Source organism: Brassica oleracea, chromosome C3, assembly GCF_000695525.1.
Source record: "Brassica oleracea var. oleracea cultivar TO1000 chromosome C3, BOL, whole genome shotgun sequence".
Taxonomy (NCBI): domain Eukaryota; kingdom Viridiplantae; phylum Streptophyta; class Magnoliopsida; order Brassicales; family Brassicaceae; genus Brassica; species Brassica oleracea.
The window spans coordinates 36788684-36806535 of NC_027750.1; the positions used below are offsets into that span (position 1 = coordinate 36788684).

The 17852-nt window shown below is 39.2% G+C and overlaps 5 protein-coding genes across 5 annotated transcripts in view; 3 read left to right on the forward strand and 2 right to left on the reverse strand.

Annotated features, from left to right (window-relative positions):
• Positions 1-1237: 1237 nt before the first annotated feature.
• LOC106328809 (diacylglycerol kinase 2) lies at positions 1238-5347 on the reverse strand. The gene is made up of 8 exons (XM_013767328.1): positions 5177-5347; positions 3732-4865; positions 3134-3509; positions 2979-3055; positions 2681-2800; positions 2173-2343; positions 1915-2052; positions 1238-1718 (listed from the first exon to the last, which is right to left on the reverse strand). Exons 2-8 carry the CDS (start codon positions 4824-4826, stop codon positions 1569-1571), a joined length of 2127 nt encoding a protein of 708 aa, XP_013622782.1. The 5' UTR covers positions 4827-4865; positions 5177-5347; the 3' UTR covers positions 1238-1568.
• Positions 5348-6119: 772 nt separating this feature from the next.
• On the forward strand, positions 6120-7281 carry LOC106330519 (probable E3 ubiquitin-protein ligase ARI13). The gene is made up of 2 exons (XM_013768973.1): positions 6120-6553; positions 7032-7281. Exons 1-2 carry the CDS (start codon positions 6120-6122, stop codon positions 7279-7281), a joined length of 684 nt encoding a protein of 227 aa, XP_013624427.1.
• A 1511-nt stretch (positions 7282-8792) lies between these two features.
• Positions 8793-10520, forward strand: LOC106333327 (probable E3 ubiquitin-protein ligase ARI15). The gene is made up of 2 exons (XM_013771788.1): positions 8793-9733; positions 9827-10520. The coding sequence occupies exons 1-2, from the start codon at positions 8871-8873 to the stop codon at positions 10473-10475; spliced, it is 1512 nt and encodes a 503-aa protein (XP_013627242.1). The 5' UTR covers positions 8793-8870; the 3' UTR covers positions 10476-10520.
• A 983-nt stretch (positions 10521-11503) lies between these two features.
• LOC106331988 (probable E3 ubiquitin-protein ligase ARI15) lies at positions 11504-13646 on the forward strand. Its single transcript, XM_013770429.1, has 2 exons — positions 11504-11739; positions 11842-13646. The coding sequence occupies exon 2, from the start codon at positions 11848-11850 to the stop codon at positions 13141-13143; it is 1296 nt and encodes a 431-aa protein (XP_013625883.1). The 5' UTR covers positions 11504-11739; positions 11842-11847; the 3' UTR covers positions 13144-13646.
• The window catches only part of LOC106330521, a 10997-nt gene continuing 6454 nt past the window's right edge, over positions 13310-17852 (reverse strand). The window contains exons 2-3 of the mRNA XM_013768974.1: positions 14582-14659; positions 13310-14512 (exon numbers count right to left, since the gene is read on the reverse strand). Coding sequence (XP_013624428.1) covers positions 13310-14512; positions 14582-14659 — 1281 coding nt within the window. The remainder of the gene's footprint in view (positions 14513-14581; positions 14660-17852) is intronic.

The following is a 17852-nucleotide window of genomic DNA, read 5'->3' on the forward strand; positions in this document are numbered from 1 at the left end:
GGCAATCTGGTTTTGGATAACTGGGTTCCTCGGATTCTGGGGAATTGAGGAAAATGCTCGTCAGATTCGGAAAGAGAGAGAGAGAGAGAGTTCTTCTTGCCACTACACCAACCTTCACATGGTGGTGCGGAGAGCTGAGTGTTTTTTTTTTCTTTCTCTTTTCAGTTTTCTTTTCACTATATAACGTTTTTTTCGAGAGGAACCAAAAAAAAAAGATAATAAAAGAATAAAAAAGATGATGATAAGTAATAGATGATACGTATATTTTGAATTGGAATATTTATTTTCGAATTAAATGGTCTTAGATTACATTTTGGGAGAAAAAATCTTGACTTCATATATCTTAACAGTTTTTGTTTCGATTACTTCGATTTAGATACTTGGTCAAAACGTTTATTTCCCTTTTATACCAAAAAAAAAATCATTATGTTGACTAGAAACTCCATAGAATCATAATTAATGGATAGTAACTATTTTTTTTCTATAAGAAAACCCAAGCGCTAATTTAAAATAGGGAAGTCTGGATTTAATAAAGTTCTATACGGATGATATAAAAGCAGACGATCTGTCTTCGTTTGGCTCTAATTTGTTTTCTAGATTTTTTTTCTTTGAGAAAAATTAAAAATATTCTGTTTTTTTCTGAAGATTTTTTTTTTGAGGCAAGATGGATGGAAAGGAGCTTAATTACCCAATCTAAGAAATTCGACCCAAAAAAGAATATGATTATAAATATATGATTTAGTGTAATTGATTGCTACATTTATATACGTTTTCTTCACAGCAACTTAAAAAACGTATATATGTAGTAGTAGATAATCTAATCGTACTGGATAAGCTCAAATTACCATTGGTTTACAAAACAAAACTTGAAGTAGATGGTTTAATTTTAATTTGATTTAATCACTGAACACTGCGTTTACACTGAATAAGATTCCTTCTTCTGCTCTTACTTACGTTTCAAAAACAATTCAACACATTTGACAGGAATGCTTAAACTAGTGATGTCATGGCAAAACCCTACCATCGATTCACGCCTGAAAGAAGCAGAAGCTGTTTGAAAAATATGAAAGTGGACTTTGTTTTTAGTTCCTCTTATACATTTGGACAGCCACATCCAGGTTGGTTCTAGCTTTCGGTGCTGAACCTAAAAAAGAACCTTTATAGGTTCTCGAGGAAATTACACGTAACTGAATCTTATACGACACAAAAAAAAAAACAAAAGCTCATATCAGACAATGAAAAGACGATTGATGTGGGGTAGGTAAATTAAGCCTTTCTTCATGGCCTTTGTATCATACCCTAAAAATTAACCACTGTATGTATGTATATGACCAAAGTTTTTCTAGTTGACACTTTGCGAAGCCAATCTCGGGGGCTTTCGTATGGACACACTATACATATGACACTCTTCACAACACACACAAAAAGGGAAAAATAAAAAATACACAAAAAATCAGGGTACAAAGCAAAAATCTCGTACCCGGGCTTTCTAGTTGGGTAAGACAAGATTGTAAGTTACTATTCTTGTTAGCAAAACTTGTTGAGATGATATTTGTATTTCTCTTCTTCTAAGAGAGATGGAGAGCCATTTGTTGAAGAAGTTCTTTCTTTTGACATGCGTTTATGACTCCTTTGCATTCTGCATCGAGTAAGACCTCGTTCATTATGGCCGCTGCATGGCCTCTAGGTTCATCTGATGCTCTTCTTAACATAAACACCTGAACACAAAACCAACCCCTACATCATCATCATAACTCATAAGGGTTTCTGATAGTGTTTACCCCTACTAGAACTACTAGTCATTCTCCACAAAATGGTATGAAACAAGTGTTTCATTGTTTGATAAGGTAGAGCACAGAGTTTGTAGACTTAAGTATTCTGTCATATGATCGACGAGAGTAAGAAGTGATGTACCTGCCCGTGGTGAGTTATTTCCAAGCATCCAGGTTGCTGAATAAACGGTTCTCCATCTATTTGAACAGGGAAAGGACTAGAAACATGTATTTTTATTACCTTCCCCTGTGCTAGCCTCCTAGCCTGAGAAAGACCAACCTGAAATGAAGAATCACGCGTTCAAAAGTTGTTGAATCCATTCAGCCTCACACTGAATGAGGAATACTGCTAGTAAGTATCATAAAGGAGAGCAAAGAGACATCTGGGAAGAGATTAGACCTGTAGCTTCCCCAGGTGCCACGCTCCACGGACACATACAACCTCGAGAGTCTTGTCGTGCATAGACTGAATGCTAAAATTATCATCATCGTCATGTTCATAATCATTTTGCCAAAGATCTACTCCGCCCATATAACTTCCAATGTTAAGTACTATTAGACCCTCTGAATCCTGAAGGAAAAACAAATCAGGGACATCAGTTCCTAGATGCAACAACAACGATGTTAGCCTTTTGGGCAAATAAACCTAGTCTCAGTTACCAGAATCAAAGAATTTTCCACATACGGAAACTAAAAGGAGTTGTCAGTCAAGTTTTTTTTTTATCAAGCAACTATACATTATCTCTCATGCTCAATTTAACTAATATATGCAAAACGGTAGTGGTCGGGGTTTCCATATATCAGAGAACAAAAAGGCCTAACAGTGAGGAAAGTGACAGAGACAAATCCTGTAAGAACAGACCACACAAGATGGGGAAATAAGGATTGATTTCGCTAGAGTACGATACCTTGGGAATATCAATGTCTTTTCCATCAACCTCAAGCCAGACTTGCCATGGTAAATCGGCACATGCTCGATCCATGATATCCCTAGCACCTTCTTTAGCATATCGTAATTTATTTACAAACTGCATAATAAACAAGATAAGCAAATATATCAACCGTTTGTTTTGTTTAAATAGGATAATTGTTGGGTTAAGCCCACAATGCCTACAACACCTATGACAATGATACTTAGTTTCATCTACATACTGGTGCTCAATATATCAAATAAGTTCAGGTTAAGATAAACCCAACATTGAGTACCTGACTACAAAACTTCTCTGGATTTTCTTGCCGCATCATGTGAAATTCATATGCAACCTTGGCATCGCAGCCAATACCTAAACAAAGAAAATGTCAGCTATACTTAATGATCCAAGACAGAGGCCAAAAAAATCAATGATTCAATAAAAATGCACCTAAGTAATTCATCATAAACTTGTGGCTTTCTCTTGCCGGAAATATTTTTGTACTCTCTTCTACAATCTTTACACTCCAGCGATCCAACATTGTGACTGCAGCATGATCAATGTCTTGCAAAAACGTTCTTAGACTTCCTTGTCCATCAACTACCGAAATACCTCTTCCCCACTGCAAAACTCTAGATAGATCATTTCCTGTTCCTAACGGAAGAATAGCGACAGGTGGAGGAGATTCGAAATTCCGCTTCTCAATGGCATCAAGCACCCAAGCAACTGTTCCATCTCCCCCGCACACCAAAACTCTAAAGTACTTCACTTTGCTACATAGGTCTAGACCAGCATCTGGCCCTTGACAAGATCCAAGTTCAAAGACCTGTAATTTAGCAAAGAGACTATCACTTAGTGATATTATACCACTCAGTAAACAATATACTTAACAGCAAACAAACTTCAGAACAACATTAACTACATGATACGATAAAACTAGAAGACAGTATGGATTCCATATTTCAAGCATCACTTGCTAGTTGCTACTGGGATAATATTAAAAAAAAATCTATAGTGGAATTCTGACAAACTGAAGTTCATTTGTTACCTGTACTGGATTTAACAGCATATTGAGTCTCCTATGTAGGAAAGGACCGAGCTGGCCTCCACTCTTAGCATTAATAAAGACCAAAAGCGGTCTTGCATCCGGGGGCAAATCAACCAAGCTATACTTCTTCATACAATTAATAACAGCATTTTTACTTCGTTTAGGTGCCCCAATACCATTTGGCATGTCCGAGACCTTCTTTAAGCAATCTATGCTCCTGTCTCTGCGTAGTTTCTTAACTACAAGCCCATTAACTAGGCTTTTCGCAGGATTGCTGCCTGAATCCTCCAATAGCTTACCACCATTAGATTGGGCATTCCCATTTTTACCCCTATTTCGCTTTCTTCTCATCTGCCCTCGTATCGAAGCTAACTCGTTTTTAATAGTACTCAGTACTCTGTTAACGCCACTTTCTCCGCTGACTTTTACATGCACTGGAGAGAGAATCACCCTTCTGAGAGAGCCAAGATCACAAGCGTCACCGGATTCCTTGGACATAATCATGTGACACTTGACATGTATGAGGCGCTGGCACCAAAGACAGTGCCACATCGGAGAAGCCTCAATGAAAGGAACACCACAGGGTTCATCACAGTAGAAGCAAAAAGCAGACATGTCGGCATTATCATCCATGTTAACCCACCGCTCAGACCAGTGATGCCTTACATGGTCAGATCCAGCCTGCGCAACACATTTACAATCTTTCGCCGCAGAGCCTGAGCAGTAAAAGTGAGCTGCTACGCCACATACAGAACACCTGTGGACAGGGATACTCAGAGCTGCTTTATTAGAAACATTCTGGCCTGGGACAAGAGAGTAGAGACAGACGCAGCAGGTGGATGGCTGAGGGCCGTAACCGTAATCATCGGTCCATTGATGATGAGAGAGTGGAACTCTCAATCGTTTCCATACCTTCTTCTTCTCTCTAGCAGCAGCTTTAACCCAATTAAGAGAAGTTTTGTTCTGCCATTTAAGAAACGCGTACACAAGAGCGAGAACTCCAAGTGATCCAGTTACAAGCCATCCGAATATAAAGGGACTATCAGCCCCAGAATTGATCAGCCAGTGAATAAAAGAGAATCCCACTTCCATCATTGTAAACCTAATATGCCATTTAACTTACAGCTTTTACGCCTGCCAGAAAATCACATACGACAACAAAGGATCCGTGAGAAGGTAAACCTTAGGCAAGAGATTTGACTACACCAGAAACAATCACAGATTCAACATGGCATAACATTTGATTCTAACGTAGTTCGATTAAATTCGAAAAAATCCACAATGAATTGTCTAAGCACCCGAAGCTATACGAAATCAAGCAATTCGGAGAAACAAATCACGCAGAAGGAGTCATGTAAATCGAGAACCGATCTAATCGACTAGAAGCTAAAAAAAATCTAGATCTGACGCGAATACTAACAGATGAGTCAATTTAAAATCCGTACCAGATGAAATCAAATTCACAGAATCGGATCGGAGTTCACGACGGAGAACGGGGAGGTAAAATTAAAACCCTAGATTTTACGAGCACCAGTCAAAATTTTCTCCAATTCCTTTTACCTCCTCTAAGCCAGCGAAGCCGAGAAAGAGAAAGAGAGGTGAGAGAGAGAGAGAGAGTGTTTATATATAACGAAGGGTGAAAAGCAAAAGGCGGGACTTGGGGCTATATACGCGCTACAAACCAGCGAGCAGTCTCTTTTGTTCCGTCGGTGTTGGCTTGGACCCCTTTTACCATTATACCCCTCACTAGAAGTCCTTTATGACGTCACTTGCTTTAAAAATAAATCGCGTCACTCCAATTACTTAATTTTGACTCCACATGCCCTAGATTTGGTAATTTCTTCCGTCAAACAAATAACAAATTTTAATTTTTTTTTTTTTTTGATTAACCAGGTGTTGACCTTGCGACCCCCCACCTAGGCCCGGCGCCACCCTTTATCTGTACCTTGTTACGGGCCCTGGACACACCTCCTCCTCCCCGCGAGTCGAACAGCCGACCTCCCCTCCCCAAGGAAGTAGTACCACTGGACTACGAGGTCCTGGGTACACAAATTTTAATTTCGACGATCCAAGTATATATTTTAGTTATTGTTTAACGAAATCAATACTGATTATCTCATACAATTAATAAATTGATTTTATAAAGTTATCCAGAAAAAAAAAAGAAGGGGAATCAGCTAGTTGCATAATACAAATCGTGTTGGAGACCGTATTTTCTAGATATTTAAGGCCCAATGGGACTAATTTCCTTTATTAGAAAAAGTCGGTGTGAAAAAAGGAAAAACCTAACTTGAGACGCAAGCTATCGAGAAGCCCTTAACTCTATATATATCCACCTCTCTTTGCTCAGTTTCTTGATTTGTTCTTTCAGATCTCAATAAAATCATTATGGAGGACGATCTACAGAGACCCTATTTTGTTTGTACTAGAGATGATCTTAAAGAGAAGATGAATAAACAGATCAATGATATCTCCGAGATCTTCTGCGTTTCAAACTCCGACGTGACTGCCCTCCTCATGAAACTCAGATGGAACTCGCAGCTTCTCTCAGAGCGGTTGTGCCAAGAAAACAACAAACTGTCGACTGAGTCAGGTTTTGTCACTGACTCGAACCAAGATTTGTCCCATTCCGATTCTTCTTGTGATGACGTTGATGACAAAGTCTCCACACCCTTTTGTTCTCATCAGTTCTCCATAAATTACTGGAGTAAGTACCTTGAGAAGAACAAGAAGAAATATACAATCTCTTGTCCTCTTCAAGGTTGTCCAGCAGAAGTTGAGTGGGACGCGATCGAGAACCTAACGGTAAGGAAAAAGAACAGGTACGATGAGTATGTTCTGAGATCTTACCTGTATATTGGCTTTCATCTGACAATATTCATTGGTTATATACAAAGTTACAAACACACAACTAGGTTTATATCACCACAAATAAATGTAGTGTTTCAATACAACTAGCATGTCGAGATAGTACTTTATAAGTCCAACTTCTTCAACCTGTTCCCACTCACTCCATCTCTCTCAGCTATCAGCTTAAACCACCAATCCTTTGAAGCAGCTTAAACCACTCCAGAAAGTCTATATTTTGGGTTAAGTTTGTGCGCAGAGAATAGCCACTGCATACGAATCCAGCAACTAAAGATTAGGTTTCAGTCTTGTCAGACAATTCAAGTCCTTGCATAATCAAGCAAGAGAATGATTTTCTTCTTCTTCCTCCCAGCGGGAAAAGTAGACGGTGCGTTGACCAAAACGACCAAAACCAGAAACAACAGTTGTCTCTGATGACTTTACTGTTGACAGGAATACTCAGAGCTGCCTTGTTGGAAACATTCTGGCCTGGAACAAGAGAGTAGAGACAAACGCAGCAGGTGGATGCGCAAGTAATCCAGTAACAAGCCATCGGGATATAAACGGACTATCAGAACCAGAAGTAATCAACCACTCATTAAGACAGCTTCCATCATTCAACTCTGTTCAATTCCACAATGAAAGGTCTAAACCATTAATCACCTATAAAAACACCAAAGCTAAACGAGATCAAGCACAATGAGTCATGTATATGGAGAACCAATCTAACTAATCGACGAGAAAAATGTAACAACATTTCAAATTTTATTATTATACTATCCATTGAGTTAATTTATGATCCGTGCCAGGTGAAATAAGATTAGGGAATCGGATTGGAGGATGGCGAGATGAAAGCAAAACCCTAGATTCTCAGGGCCCCAGTCAAAATTTTCTCCAATTCTTGATCCTCGTCTAAGCCGGCGTAGAGAAAAAGAGAGTTTTTATAATGATGGGTGAAAACTGAAAAGCAAAAGGCGGGATCTGGGGATATATACGCGCTACAAACGCGCCTAGTGTTCGTCTTGCCTTCTTATTGGGGGTTATAACCATTTTACTATTATACCCCTCGCTCAAACCGTTTATGTCGTCACACTTGCATGATAAGGCCATTATTAACTCCGGTTCTTAACTTATGATTTGACATTTTTTTTTTACACTTTTCAGCTAAAAGACGATTGTTATATCTCTTATTTAAAAGACAGTTCTTAATTTTTCTTATTTAAAATCTAAGAAAATGTAAGAACCGTATTTTACCCGAAACTAATAACCCCAATTAAAACACTGGGTTAATGATGGTCTAAACATCACTATGATTACTTGACTTTGATTCTCTCCTTATATTTTGCCACATGCCCTAGATTTTGGTTTTCTCTCCGCCAAACTCAAAAGTAGAGCTGGCAATTTGAATAATTATCCGCGGGTCATGTTCCGTTTGACCCTCTCTAGTGGATGTGGATTGAGTGATTTGAATAAAAATGATTCACGAGTGCGGATGAGTGTTTTTTATGCCGGATGTGTGCGAGTCAGCTAAAATTCAGCCGTGTATATCCGCCAACCCGTAAAAATATTAATGAAAAAAGATTTTTAAGGGCAAAAAAATTCTTTTAAATATTTTTTTTTTTAAAAATATTTAATTTTAATTATAAATCGATAACTATAATTATTTTTAATAAAAAATATTAAAAACAATAATTTTATTATTATTAATATTATCCACGGGCTTAACGGATTATACACGGATTTAAACGGAGCGGATGCGGATTTTCTATTTTCTTCTTGCAGGTCAAACGGGTTAAATTTTTTAAATAAAAAAATCACTCAACCTTCAGATTGACGGATCAAAGAGGACGAGTTTGACATGCAACCCAGCTCTACTCAAAACAAATAATTTTGACGATGCAAGTCAAATATTCAATCCTTTAATCTATTTTATTCTTAATTTTTTTGTTAATCAATAATTACTAATTAGAGAATGGTAATGTATACTTTTTTTTTTCTTTTTTAAAACGCTGTAAACCAAAAAGGGAAAATCATCATGTAAACAGAGGGCAAAAATTAAGGCCCGATGGGGTAAGATTCTTTGGACGCCAGGCGGTGAAAACAAAAGGGAAACCCTAAAGCGCCTATAAAACAAGAAATCAATCAATTAGCAGTTAAGTGAGGCGCAAGCTATCGATAAGCCTTTTTATATAACTCTTGTGTCCGCCTCTCGTTGATTTCCTTCTTTCGGATTCTATAAGTTTATCCTCTTCTTTCTCTTTTCTCAGTTTCTTGATTTTGTTCAATCTCAATATGGATGATGATGATCTACAGAGACCGTATTCGGTTTGTACAAGAGATGATCTTAAAGAGAGGATAACTAAACAGATCGATGTTATATCCGAGATCTTCTGCGTTTCAACCTCCGATGCCACCGTACTCCTCATGAAACTCCGATGGAACTCGCAGCTTCTTTCAGAGCGGCTGAGCCAAGAGAACAAGAAACTGTTGACTGAGTCAGGTTTGAAACCAGTTGTTGTTACCGACTCGAACCAAGATTTGTCCGATTCTTCTTGTGATGAGTTTTATGAGTTCTTTGATGACGTCGATGATGATGATGTTAAAGTCTCCACACCCTTTTGTTCTCACAAGTTCTCCACTACTTATTGGAGTAAGTATCTTGACAAGAACTTCTTCTCCGTGGAGAAAACCCTAGATACAATCTCTTGCCCTCATCAAGACTGTGGAGCTGCTGTTGGACGGGACACGATCGAGAAGCTAACGGTGAAGGATAAAAACAGGTACGATGAGTACGTTCTGAGATCTTACCTCGACACAAGCAAGAGACAGGTCAAACAGTGTCCTGCACAGGGCTGCAGTTACTTCATTGAGTTTCACAAAGGGACCGATGCTGAAGAGTACGGTTTAAACGTGGTGTGTCTATGTGGTCACACCTTCTGCTGTAGATGCAGCCTTGAGACACACAGACCTGTGACATGCAACAACGCCTCTGATTGGTTGTCTAGAGACTTACAGAAGCTGTCAGAGGCATCAGATAAGTCACTGAGCTTTTTATGGATCGAAGCCAACACGGAGCCTTGCCCTCACTGCCTATCTCCTGTGGAGATTGGTCTTGGTTCGCTAGACTCCAAGTTCGTTCCTTGTGGCTACTGCAGGTTTGGAAAAAAAAAACAAACAAATCTTATATTGTTTAAGTTTCTATAATTAAGTGTTAATTAATCATCATTGTGTGTTTTTTTTTGTTCTAGTGGTAGCTTCTGTTGGGACTGTATGCATTCTGAAGAATCCCACAAAACGGAATCAGGAACCTATGGAGACTGTCTTGAACCGGTAGAGCAGGATCCACTCTGGAACGTAGAAGTGGTGGATACTTCGTGTTTGGATCGCTGGGAGGCGTGTGAGGTTTCATTGGTGGAAGCTAGATCCGAGCTCCAAGCTTTCAAGGAATCCGACAACACCAGCGAAGAGTACATTAGGATTGTAAGAGAAGGGCTGATGCTGATTGTTCAGTGCAGACAGTTCCTTAAATGGACCTGCGTGTACGAACACATCCACTTGGAGTACGAGGCCTCAAAGAAGGAGTTTCTGAGGTTCCTACAAGACTATGCAAACACACTTGTCAAGAGCTACGCGGAGACTTTGAAGGAGGAAACAGGAAAGGGCTTGTCTGCTGCACAGCTTGTTTGCTCGAGGAGCAATATACCCGGCGTGACAAGCAGCATTGGTAACTACTTTTATAACTTCTCCAAGGCTTTAAAAGATGGTTTGGACGCTGTGAAGGTGAAGCACTATGACGACTTTGCTCCTTGCTGGTTGTGTGACCGCTGCAGCTATGCAAACACTTGGCTTCATAAGGCGTGTCAGATGTGCTGTGAATCTCCTGTGGTGAACAAGTGATTCGTTTCTTAATTAGGTTTCTTCTTAAGGATAGAACAAAAGTATTAGTGGACAATTAATGAATCTTGAGAGTCTTTTGGTCCTCTGTCAATTTCTTTTGAGTCTAGTTCTCGTCATGTCTTTTCACCTGTTTGGAAAAAATCAATGTCTTTCGTCTCTTTTCAGTGTCTTTGCTCGGAAACTTCACACCACCTTGACGTTTTTAATGGTTTACCAATTACCACCAATGCAAGAAACCACGAGAAAGCTCAAAAAAAAAAAAAACTGTGCATAACAACTATCATCATCGTTATCATACCACAACAATCAATTGATTATATACAAATACACAACTAGCTTTATGTTACACAAATAAAGGGTGTGTTTTCAATACAACTATTAGCTCGAAACAGTACTCTCTAAGTCCAATTTCTTCAAAAGCTGTTCTCACTCACTCTCCATCTCTCAGTTATACACCAACAATCCTTTGAAGCAGCTTTAACCACTCCAGAAATCGCTAGTCTATCTTCTGGTGAGCTTTCTTTGCAGAGAATAGCCACTGCATACCCACATCCAAAAACTATAGATTAGGTTTCAGTCTTTTCAGACAACCTAGAGCTTTAAAAGAGTATTCAAGTCTTGCATGATCAAGCAAGAGGATGATTCTCCTCTCTTTTTTTTTTCCCAAGTGGACTGACCCAAAAACGCGTCCAGGAGGCGTTACACCTCTGATGTAACAAGAAACAACAATTGTCTGTGATGAGTTAACGACTTTATTGTGCACAATGTGACTATTGTGCCTCGGACAAGAGTTAGTGACATGAGTCAAGCTATGTGTCCACAAGTTTTGACTTCTATGTCCTTGTTTAACATATACATAATCATTTATATTTTTTTTTTGTTATTGAATTGATAATCATGATTAGGGTCCAATGGGCCAAATTTTTTAATTAGAAAACGTTGAATTATCAAAAAAGTTTGTGATAGTGGGAAACAGAATAAATGTTGCAACTCTCGTATCCTTCCCCGTAGGAGAGTATCAAAAAAAAAGTAGAAAAGGTTGAATTATCAAAAAAGTTTGTGATAGTGGGAAACAGAATACATGTTGCAACTCTCCCATATCCTTTCCCCGTAGGAGAGTAAAAAGAGGAAAACCCTAGACTGTGAGAGGAAAAAGGAAAATAACAAGAAAAAGGGAAACTCAATTACGATCATTTCTCTGATCTCCGGGTCAATCTTGTTGATTGAGACACAAGCTATCTATTGATTGAGGCTCAAGCTATCAGTAAAGCCCTAACCTTAATTGTTTGATCCGTCTCTTCTTCTTCTTTTTGGTAATTTGCTGACTTTTGTTTCTTGTCTTTTTTTTTTTTTGTTTTTTTCAAAGAAATCAATGGAGGGAGATCAACAGAGACCATACTCTGTTCTAACCAGAAATGAAGTTAAAGAGAAAATGAATACACAGATCGACGACATCTCAGGAGTCTTCTACGTTTCAAAAAACGATGCCACCGTTCTCTTCATGTATCTCCGATGGGACACGCTTAGGGTCTCCGAGCGTTTGGGTGAAGACAAGGACAAGCTATTGTCGGAATCAGGTTTGAGTTCACTCGTAACTGATTTGTCTGATTCATCCTGGGTGATTTGCAATAATAAGACTAGTGATGATCATGTGAATGATGGTTTAATCTCAACGCCGTGTTGCTCTCACAAGTTCTGCACAACCTGTTGGAGAGAGTACCTCGACTCTCTGGAGAAGAACCAAACCGTAATCTCATGTCCCGACCAAAGCTGTCGAGCTTCTGTTGGACCGGACACGATCGAGAAGCTAACGGGAAAGGATAAAGACTTCTACGAGAGTTATATCTTTAGATCTTACATCGAGGAAAACAAAGGGTTGATGATCAAGCAGTGTCCTGCACCGGATTGCAACTACGTCATCGAGTTTCATCAAGCCAATGATGTGGAAGAGTACGGTTTAAACGTGGTGTGTCTCTGTGGTCACACCTTCTGCTGGAGATGCGGCTTCGAGTCACACAGACCTGTGACGTGCAACAACGTCTCTGATTGGTTATCCACAGAAGTGGAAGTTTCGGTTGTGGATCGCTGGGAGGAGCGTAAGGCTGCAATGGAGGGAGCTCAAGACGATCTACAAGACTTCGAAGACTACATCATCAAGAACCCAGATAGTTTAAAAGAGCAAGACGTTAGGATTGTGAGAGAAGGTCTTATGCTTCTTATTCAATGCAGGCAAGTTCTTAAATGGAGCTGCGTCTACGAGTACTTCCACACGGAGCATGAGACATCGAAGAAGGAATATCTCCAGTTCTTGCAAGACATTGCGACGACGACGCTACAAAGCTACTTAAAGACTTTGCTAGCGGAAACGGAAACAGCCTTTTATGCAGCAGATGCGTTAGTGCTTTGTAAGTTTAGGCATAACTTGACTACTGCGACGAGCAATGTTGGTAACTTCTTTTATCATTTCATCAAGACTTTGCAAGACGGTATAGTGGATGTGAAGGTGAAGTCTTACGACAATGTCGCTGGTCCTTACTGGCTTTGCGATCGATGTACCTATGGAAACAGTTGGCTTGATATGAAGTGTAAGATGTGCTGTGAGGCTACTACATCTAAGCTAGATGATTTATCTCGTAAATGGGTTTCTAAGCAATCATACAAGCACTAATGCACCGGATCCCGTCAGAACTCCGCAGTTAAGCCAAGAGTAGTACTATGCTTGAGTTTGTGTCACAAAAAAAAAGGGACAAACATGAAATTTGCAACGTTTAAGGTTGTTTTTTGCTTCTTGTATACCTTTATAAGACTAGTTTTCATCATGTTGTTGATCCTTATTACATAAATAATTTGTTTTTTTCTGACTTAACCCTCTCTCTTTTGGGAAGCTTGACAACACCTTGACGCTTAGGGGTTTGCAACTTTTTCTTTTTGTTCTTTGAGTGTCTTCTATGATGTCTCATGAATCCTTTTACCAGCGCATGAAACTGTCCACCTTTGTTGTTATGTGTAGTTAGACCTTTGGATTCTGACTTCATCCGCCTTTCGGGCAATTTCTCTTTGTCTTTGTGGAGATGTTTCTTCACTAAATGCTTCCAAGCTGATGGCTTGCGGCCTTGCTCTTCTTCCTTGTTGTGATGCTCGTGGTGGTGGTAGTGGTGATGGTGAAACACTTTACCTAGCTTGTCCTTGAATCTTTTAAGCCGCCCTGTTGTTGCTTTTTTCCTCTGTTTTGCAGGACCCCTTGATCTGTTATGTGGAGGAGAATCACTGACTTGAGGGTTCTCACCATCACCTTCACTCTCTGATGGATATGATGAGTCTGTCCCGGTGACGCTCTCAGCATGAGTTTCCCAGCTTGAGCCAGAGGTTGATACTGTTTCCCCAGAGGCTTCTTCTGATTCTTGATCTGTTGAGTAAACTTGTTCTTCACTTTCTGAGCTTGTTCCAGTCTCGGTTCCTTGATCCAACAACAAAGTTGGTTTCATACTCGCCATCTTCTGTGACGTTCTGCTAGGCTTCTCGAAACCAACGGACCTCAGAGGACGTGGCGGTAATGGTGGTCTTGACGTGGCAAGAACAATCTGATCATCATGAGAAGAGTGTGACTGAAGAGCCAAATCTGGATCATAACGGCTTCGAACTGTTGCATTATTAGTCACACTTCTCAGGCTAGGTGCTACGCTTGATGTTCTTGTAGTATGCCTCATTTGCCTACTCCTTAAATAGCTTTGTCTTGGTTCCATCAACGCTTTCTCGCTTGACCTATGAAAAGGCATTACAGAAGATGAGTAACCTTCTTCTTCCATTGGAGTTATTACACTAGGAGACTTGCATGACCTTGTTCTATCACCACGACTAGAACAAAACTGATAAGCAGAAAGCTGCGTTTCGATTCGTTCGATTGAATCAACGACTTCATGTGTTAAAGCAGCCTTACTAGGCAACTTGACGATACCCCTTGAGATTGAGTTTGCTTTAGTAGTAGCAATCTGTGTAGAAACCCTCTCTGGCAAACCTAACTGTGCTTGTGCAAGTACCTGTAACCAAACCCAAGATTCAGAAGCAGGAATACGATGTAACATGGGGGGGTAATAACAGAGCCGAACCTTGTGTTGTCTAGCCAAAAGTTCCTCGGTCGCAGAATCGAGCAACCGTTTTAGTAGAAACTGTGAATTCTCATCTAACTGCGATTTTTCAGAGTTACTAATGTCAGGTTAATAAATGACAGAAATTATAAGATGAGAATCGCAAGAGATATTAATTAAACTCACCAAAACTGTTTGGGGTACATATTCCTTGTTTGCATTTGATTGGAGAAGAAGAAGAAGACTGTATAATCTTCTCAGTGACTGAAGATCGCATTCAACGTTAAGAGGCTCCATCAAACAAAATAATTATTCAGAACAGAAGAAAGAACGAAGAAGATAGAAAGAAAAATAACAAAATAACCGTTTGCAAATAACAAAAAAAAAAGCTTTATTTAAATTTTAACCGACGAGCGAAGGCAATGTTTCTTCGTGTCGTTTTATTTAAAAAGAAACAGACTCATTTGTAATTTTTTTTTTTTAATGAATGTAAAATTTATTCAATCAAAACATATTTACATCAAGTGCTTCTGTTTTTACCACACAAAACAATAATCAAAATTTTGATCTAATAATGAAAAGAACCCGCCATCTCATCTTCATTGCATTTTTGTACCAAACCAAACACTTAATCCTTCCTTAAGGTATCTTTTACATGTTCTCTTCGCTGACAATAGTTTCAAACGAATTAATTTGTCTACAAGCTTGGCTAGTAACTTTTCATCCTTCGGCTCTTTCCCATGTCTAGGAGCGTTACGCTCTCTCCATATGGTATGAGCCACTATTTAAAATATATAGCGGAGCAGAAATACTTCAGTTGAACATCATCTTGGATTATATATGATTGGTATCAGCTCCCCCCAATCTGTTGTGAAATCTCCTTTTAATATACCACCAACCATTTCTTTCCAGATTTCCCCAGAGTATCCACATACAAAAAATAGGTGTTGACATGTCTCTTGTGCTTCCTTACACAGCACACAAGTCACATCTATTGTATTGTTCCATTGCTGCATTCTGTCACAAGTTTGAAATCTATTTTTCATTGCAACCCATACCAGGAAGGAGTATTTCGGTGTAGAGTGAGGAAACCACACTCCTTTGCTCCAGTAACATTCAGGCTGAGATTGACGCATATGCAACCAAGTTTTCTTTGTAGAAAATTGCTTAGCATATTTGTCTTCAGCTTGCTTCCAAAGTGTGATGTCTTCTTCTTGACTTCTCCGAATTTTTATAGCTTCTATCTCATTTTCTACGTCATTTAAAATATGTACTGTGTCTTCTTTTTCTATGCCGAGCCAGCACATCAGATACCAGAGCATTATCAAGGATTATGAGATCCATTGTCCCTCTTTCTCCGAAACACACCTTCAGGCATCCCATGCGAGACCATGTATCATGCCAAAAAGACATATTTTCACCGTTATTAACTTCCATCCTGTGATAAGAATAAGCAAGCTCCCTTAGTTTTAGAAGCTTCTTCCATGCCCATGAACCTGCTATAGAGTGGCTTTTTATCGACCAAAAGGAACCTTTTCTTATCAAGTAACACTGAACCCATTTTACCCACAAAGAAGATCGAGCAGAAGATAATCTCCAGATCATTTTCAGACCAAACATTGTACTGCTTTCTTTGAGTGGTCTTAGCCCCAATCCACATTCCAGCTCACTTTTGCCTTGCTTGTTTTACGATCAGGTCCAGACCAAACGAATGCAGAACACAAGCTTTCTATCTCTCTCAAGCAGCTACTTAGTAATCTAAAAGCCGATAGCCAAAACTTAGCTAGACTTGTAATGACTGAGCTGATAAGTTGCAGTATACCTGCGTGTGATAGGAACCTCTCTGTCCACGATTTCATTCGTCTTCTTATCTTCTCTATTAACTGTAAATAATCATTGACATACATCCTTCTTGTGAGCAGGGGAAGCCCAAGATACCTCACTGGTAACTGGCCATAAGCAAACGGAAATCTGCTCAAAAATTTATCCTCTTGCGAAATTGGAATTCCTGCAGTGTATAATGTTGATTTCTCCACTTATTTAAGCCCTGACATAGCTGCAAAATCGTCGAATATTTTAAAAACTCCCTCAACAGATCTTTTTGCTCCATCAGCGAATACCAGCATATCATCCGCAAAGCATAGATGTGTGAGCAATATATTTTGGCATCTTGGATGATATCATATATCCTTCCTTGCTGCTGCTTTATCAATCATATGGGATAAGACGTTCATACATATCACAAAGAGGTATGGTGATAACGCACAACCCTGCCTTAACCCTCTTTTACTTTGAAAAGAATCCTGCAAGTTCACCATTTACTTGAACATAAAATGATGGAGTGAAGACACAAAGCTCAATCCATCTTATAAACTGATCATGCATATTCAAAGCTCGTAGAGTGTCAAGCAGAAATGGCCAATAAACAGAGTCGGAGGCTTTAGCTATGTCTATTTTCATAGCACATCTTGGAGATACATCTTTTTTGTGATAGTCCTTTACAATTTCAGTAGCTACCAGTAAATTCTCTACGAAGAGCCTATCATTCACAAATGCAGATTGATTATAGGTTATACACTGAGGGAGCGTACCTTTTAGTCGATTTGCAATGATCTTGGATATCACCTTGTAAAGTACATTGCAACATGAGATTGCCTATAGTCCTTCATCTCAGTTGCATTGTCTTTTTTTCGGGATAAGAGCAAGAATAGTCGTGTTTAAGCCCTTTGTTAGAAATCATTTACAAAAGAAAGATTACACTACAGTTGTGAGATCCCGTACAATAATACTCCAAAAGGCTTTAGAAAATTCTGTTGTATACTCATCTGGTCCTGGCGATTTGTTGCTAGGCATCTGAAACAGAACCTTTCTTATTTATTCATTAGTGATCGGCTTTATCAGTTGGTTCCTTTCCACTTCAGAGCATCAAAAACTGAATATATGTTGTATCTCTTCTACACTTCCCCTCCGGATATCATCTGGCTCACGAGATAAAAACTCATTGAAAAATCTTTCAGCTTCTTTTTTAATCCCTTCCTGCATTATAACTACTTCTCCAGATGGGCATTTGATCTCCCGAATCGCATTCTTTGTTTCCCTTATCTTTGCCGCATTGTGAAAAGCCTTATTGTTATGATCTCCTAGCTGTAACCAATGCATCTTTGATCTCTGTTTCAAAATTTTCTCCTCAATATTTGATATTCTATTCCATCTTTCCACTACAAGAAAACACAAGCTTAACGACCAAAATTAACGAGGAAAAGTAATCCTCGTAAAATTACGTCGAGTTTAC

What these genes read in the sequence shown, in the direction of transcription:
- LOC106330519 (XM_013768973.1), top strand. Translation starts at nt 6,120, where the DNA reads ATGGAGGACGATCTACAGAGACCCTATTTTGTTTGTACTAGAGATGAT. An exon ending in ACGGTAAGGAAAAAGAACAG is followed by an intron (nt 6,554 to 7,031) that starts GTACGATGAGTA and finishes TACTGTTGACAG; the next exon opens with GAATACTCAGAGCTGCCTTG.
- LOC106333327 (XM_013771788.1), top strand. Translation starts at nt 8,871, where the DNA reads ATGGATGATGATGATCTACAGAGACCGTATTCGGTTTGTACAAGAGAT. An exon ending in GTTCCTTGTGGCTACTGCAG is followed by an intron (nt 9,734 to 9,826) that starts GTTTGGAAAAAA and finishes TTTTTGTTCTAG; the next exon opens with TGGTAGCTTCTGTTGGGACT.
- LOC106331988 (XM_013770429.1), top strand. Translation starts at nt 11,848, where the DNA reads ATGGAGGGAGATCAACAGAGACCATACTCTGTTCTAACCAGAAATGAA.
- LOC106328809 (XM_013767328.1), bottom strand. Translation starts at nt 4,826, where the DNA reads ATGATGGAAGTGGGATTCTCTTTTATTCACTGGCTGATCAATTCTGGG. An exon ending in CAGAGAAGTTTTGTAGTCAG is followed by an intron (nt 2,801 to 2,978) that starts GTACTCAATGTT and finishes TTTATTATGCAG; the next exon opens with TTTGTAAATAAATTACGATA. An exon ending in GGCACCTGGGGAAGCTACAG is followed by an intron (nt 2,053 to 2,172) that starts GTCTAATCTCTT and finishes TCTTCATTTCAG; the next exon opens with GTTGGTCTTTCTCAGGCTAG.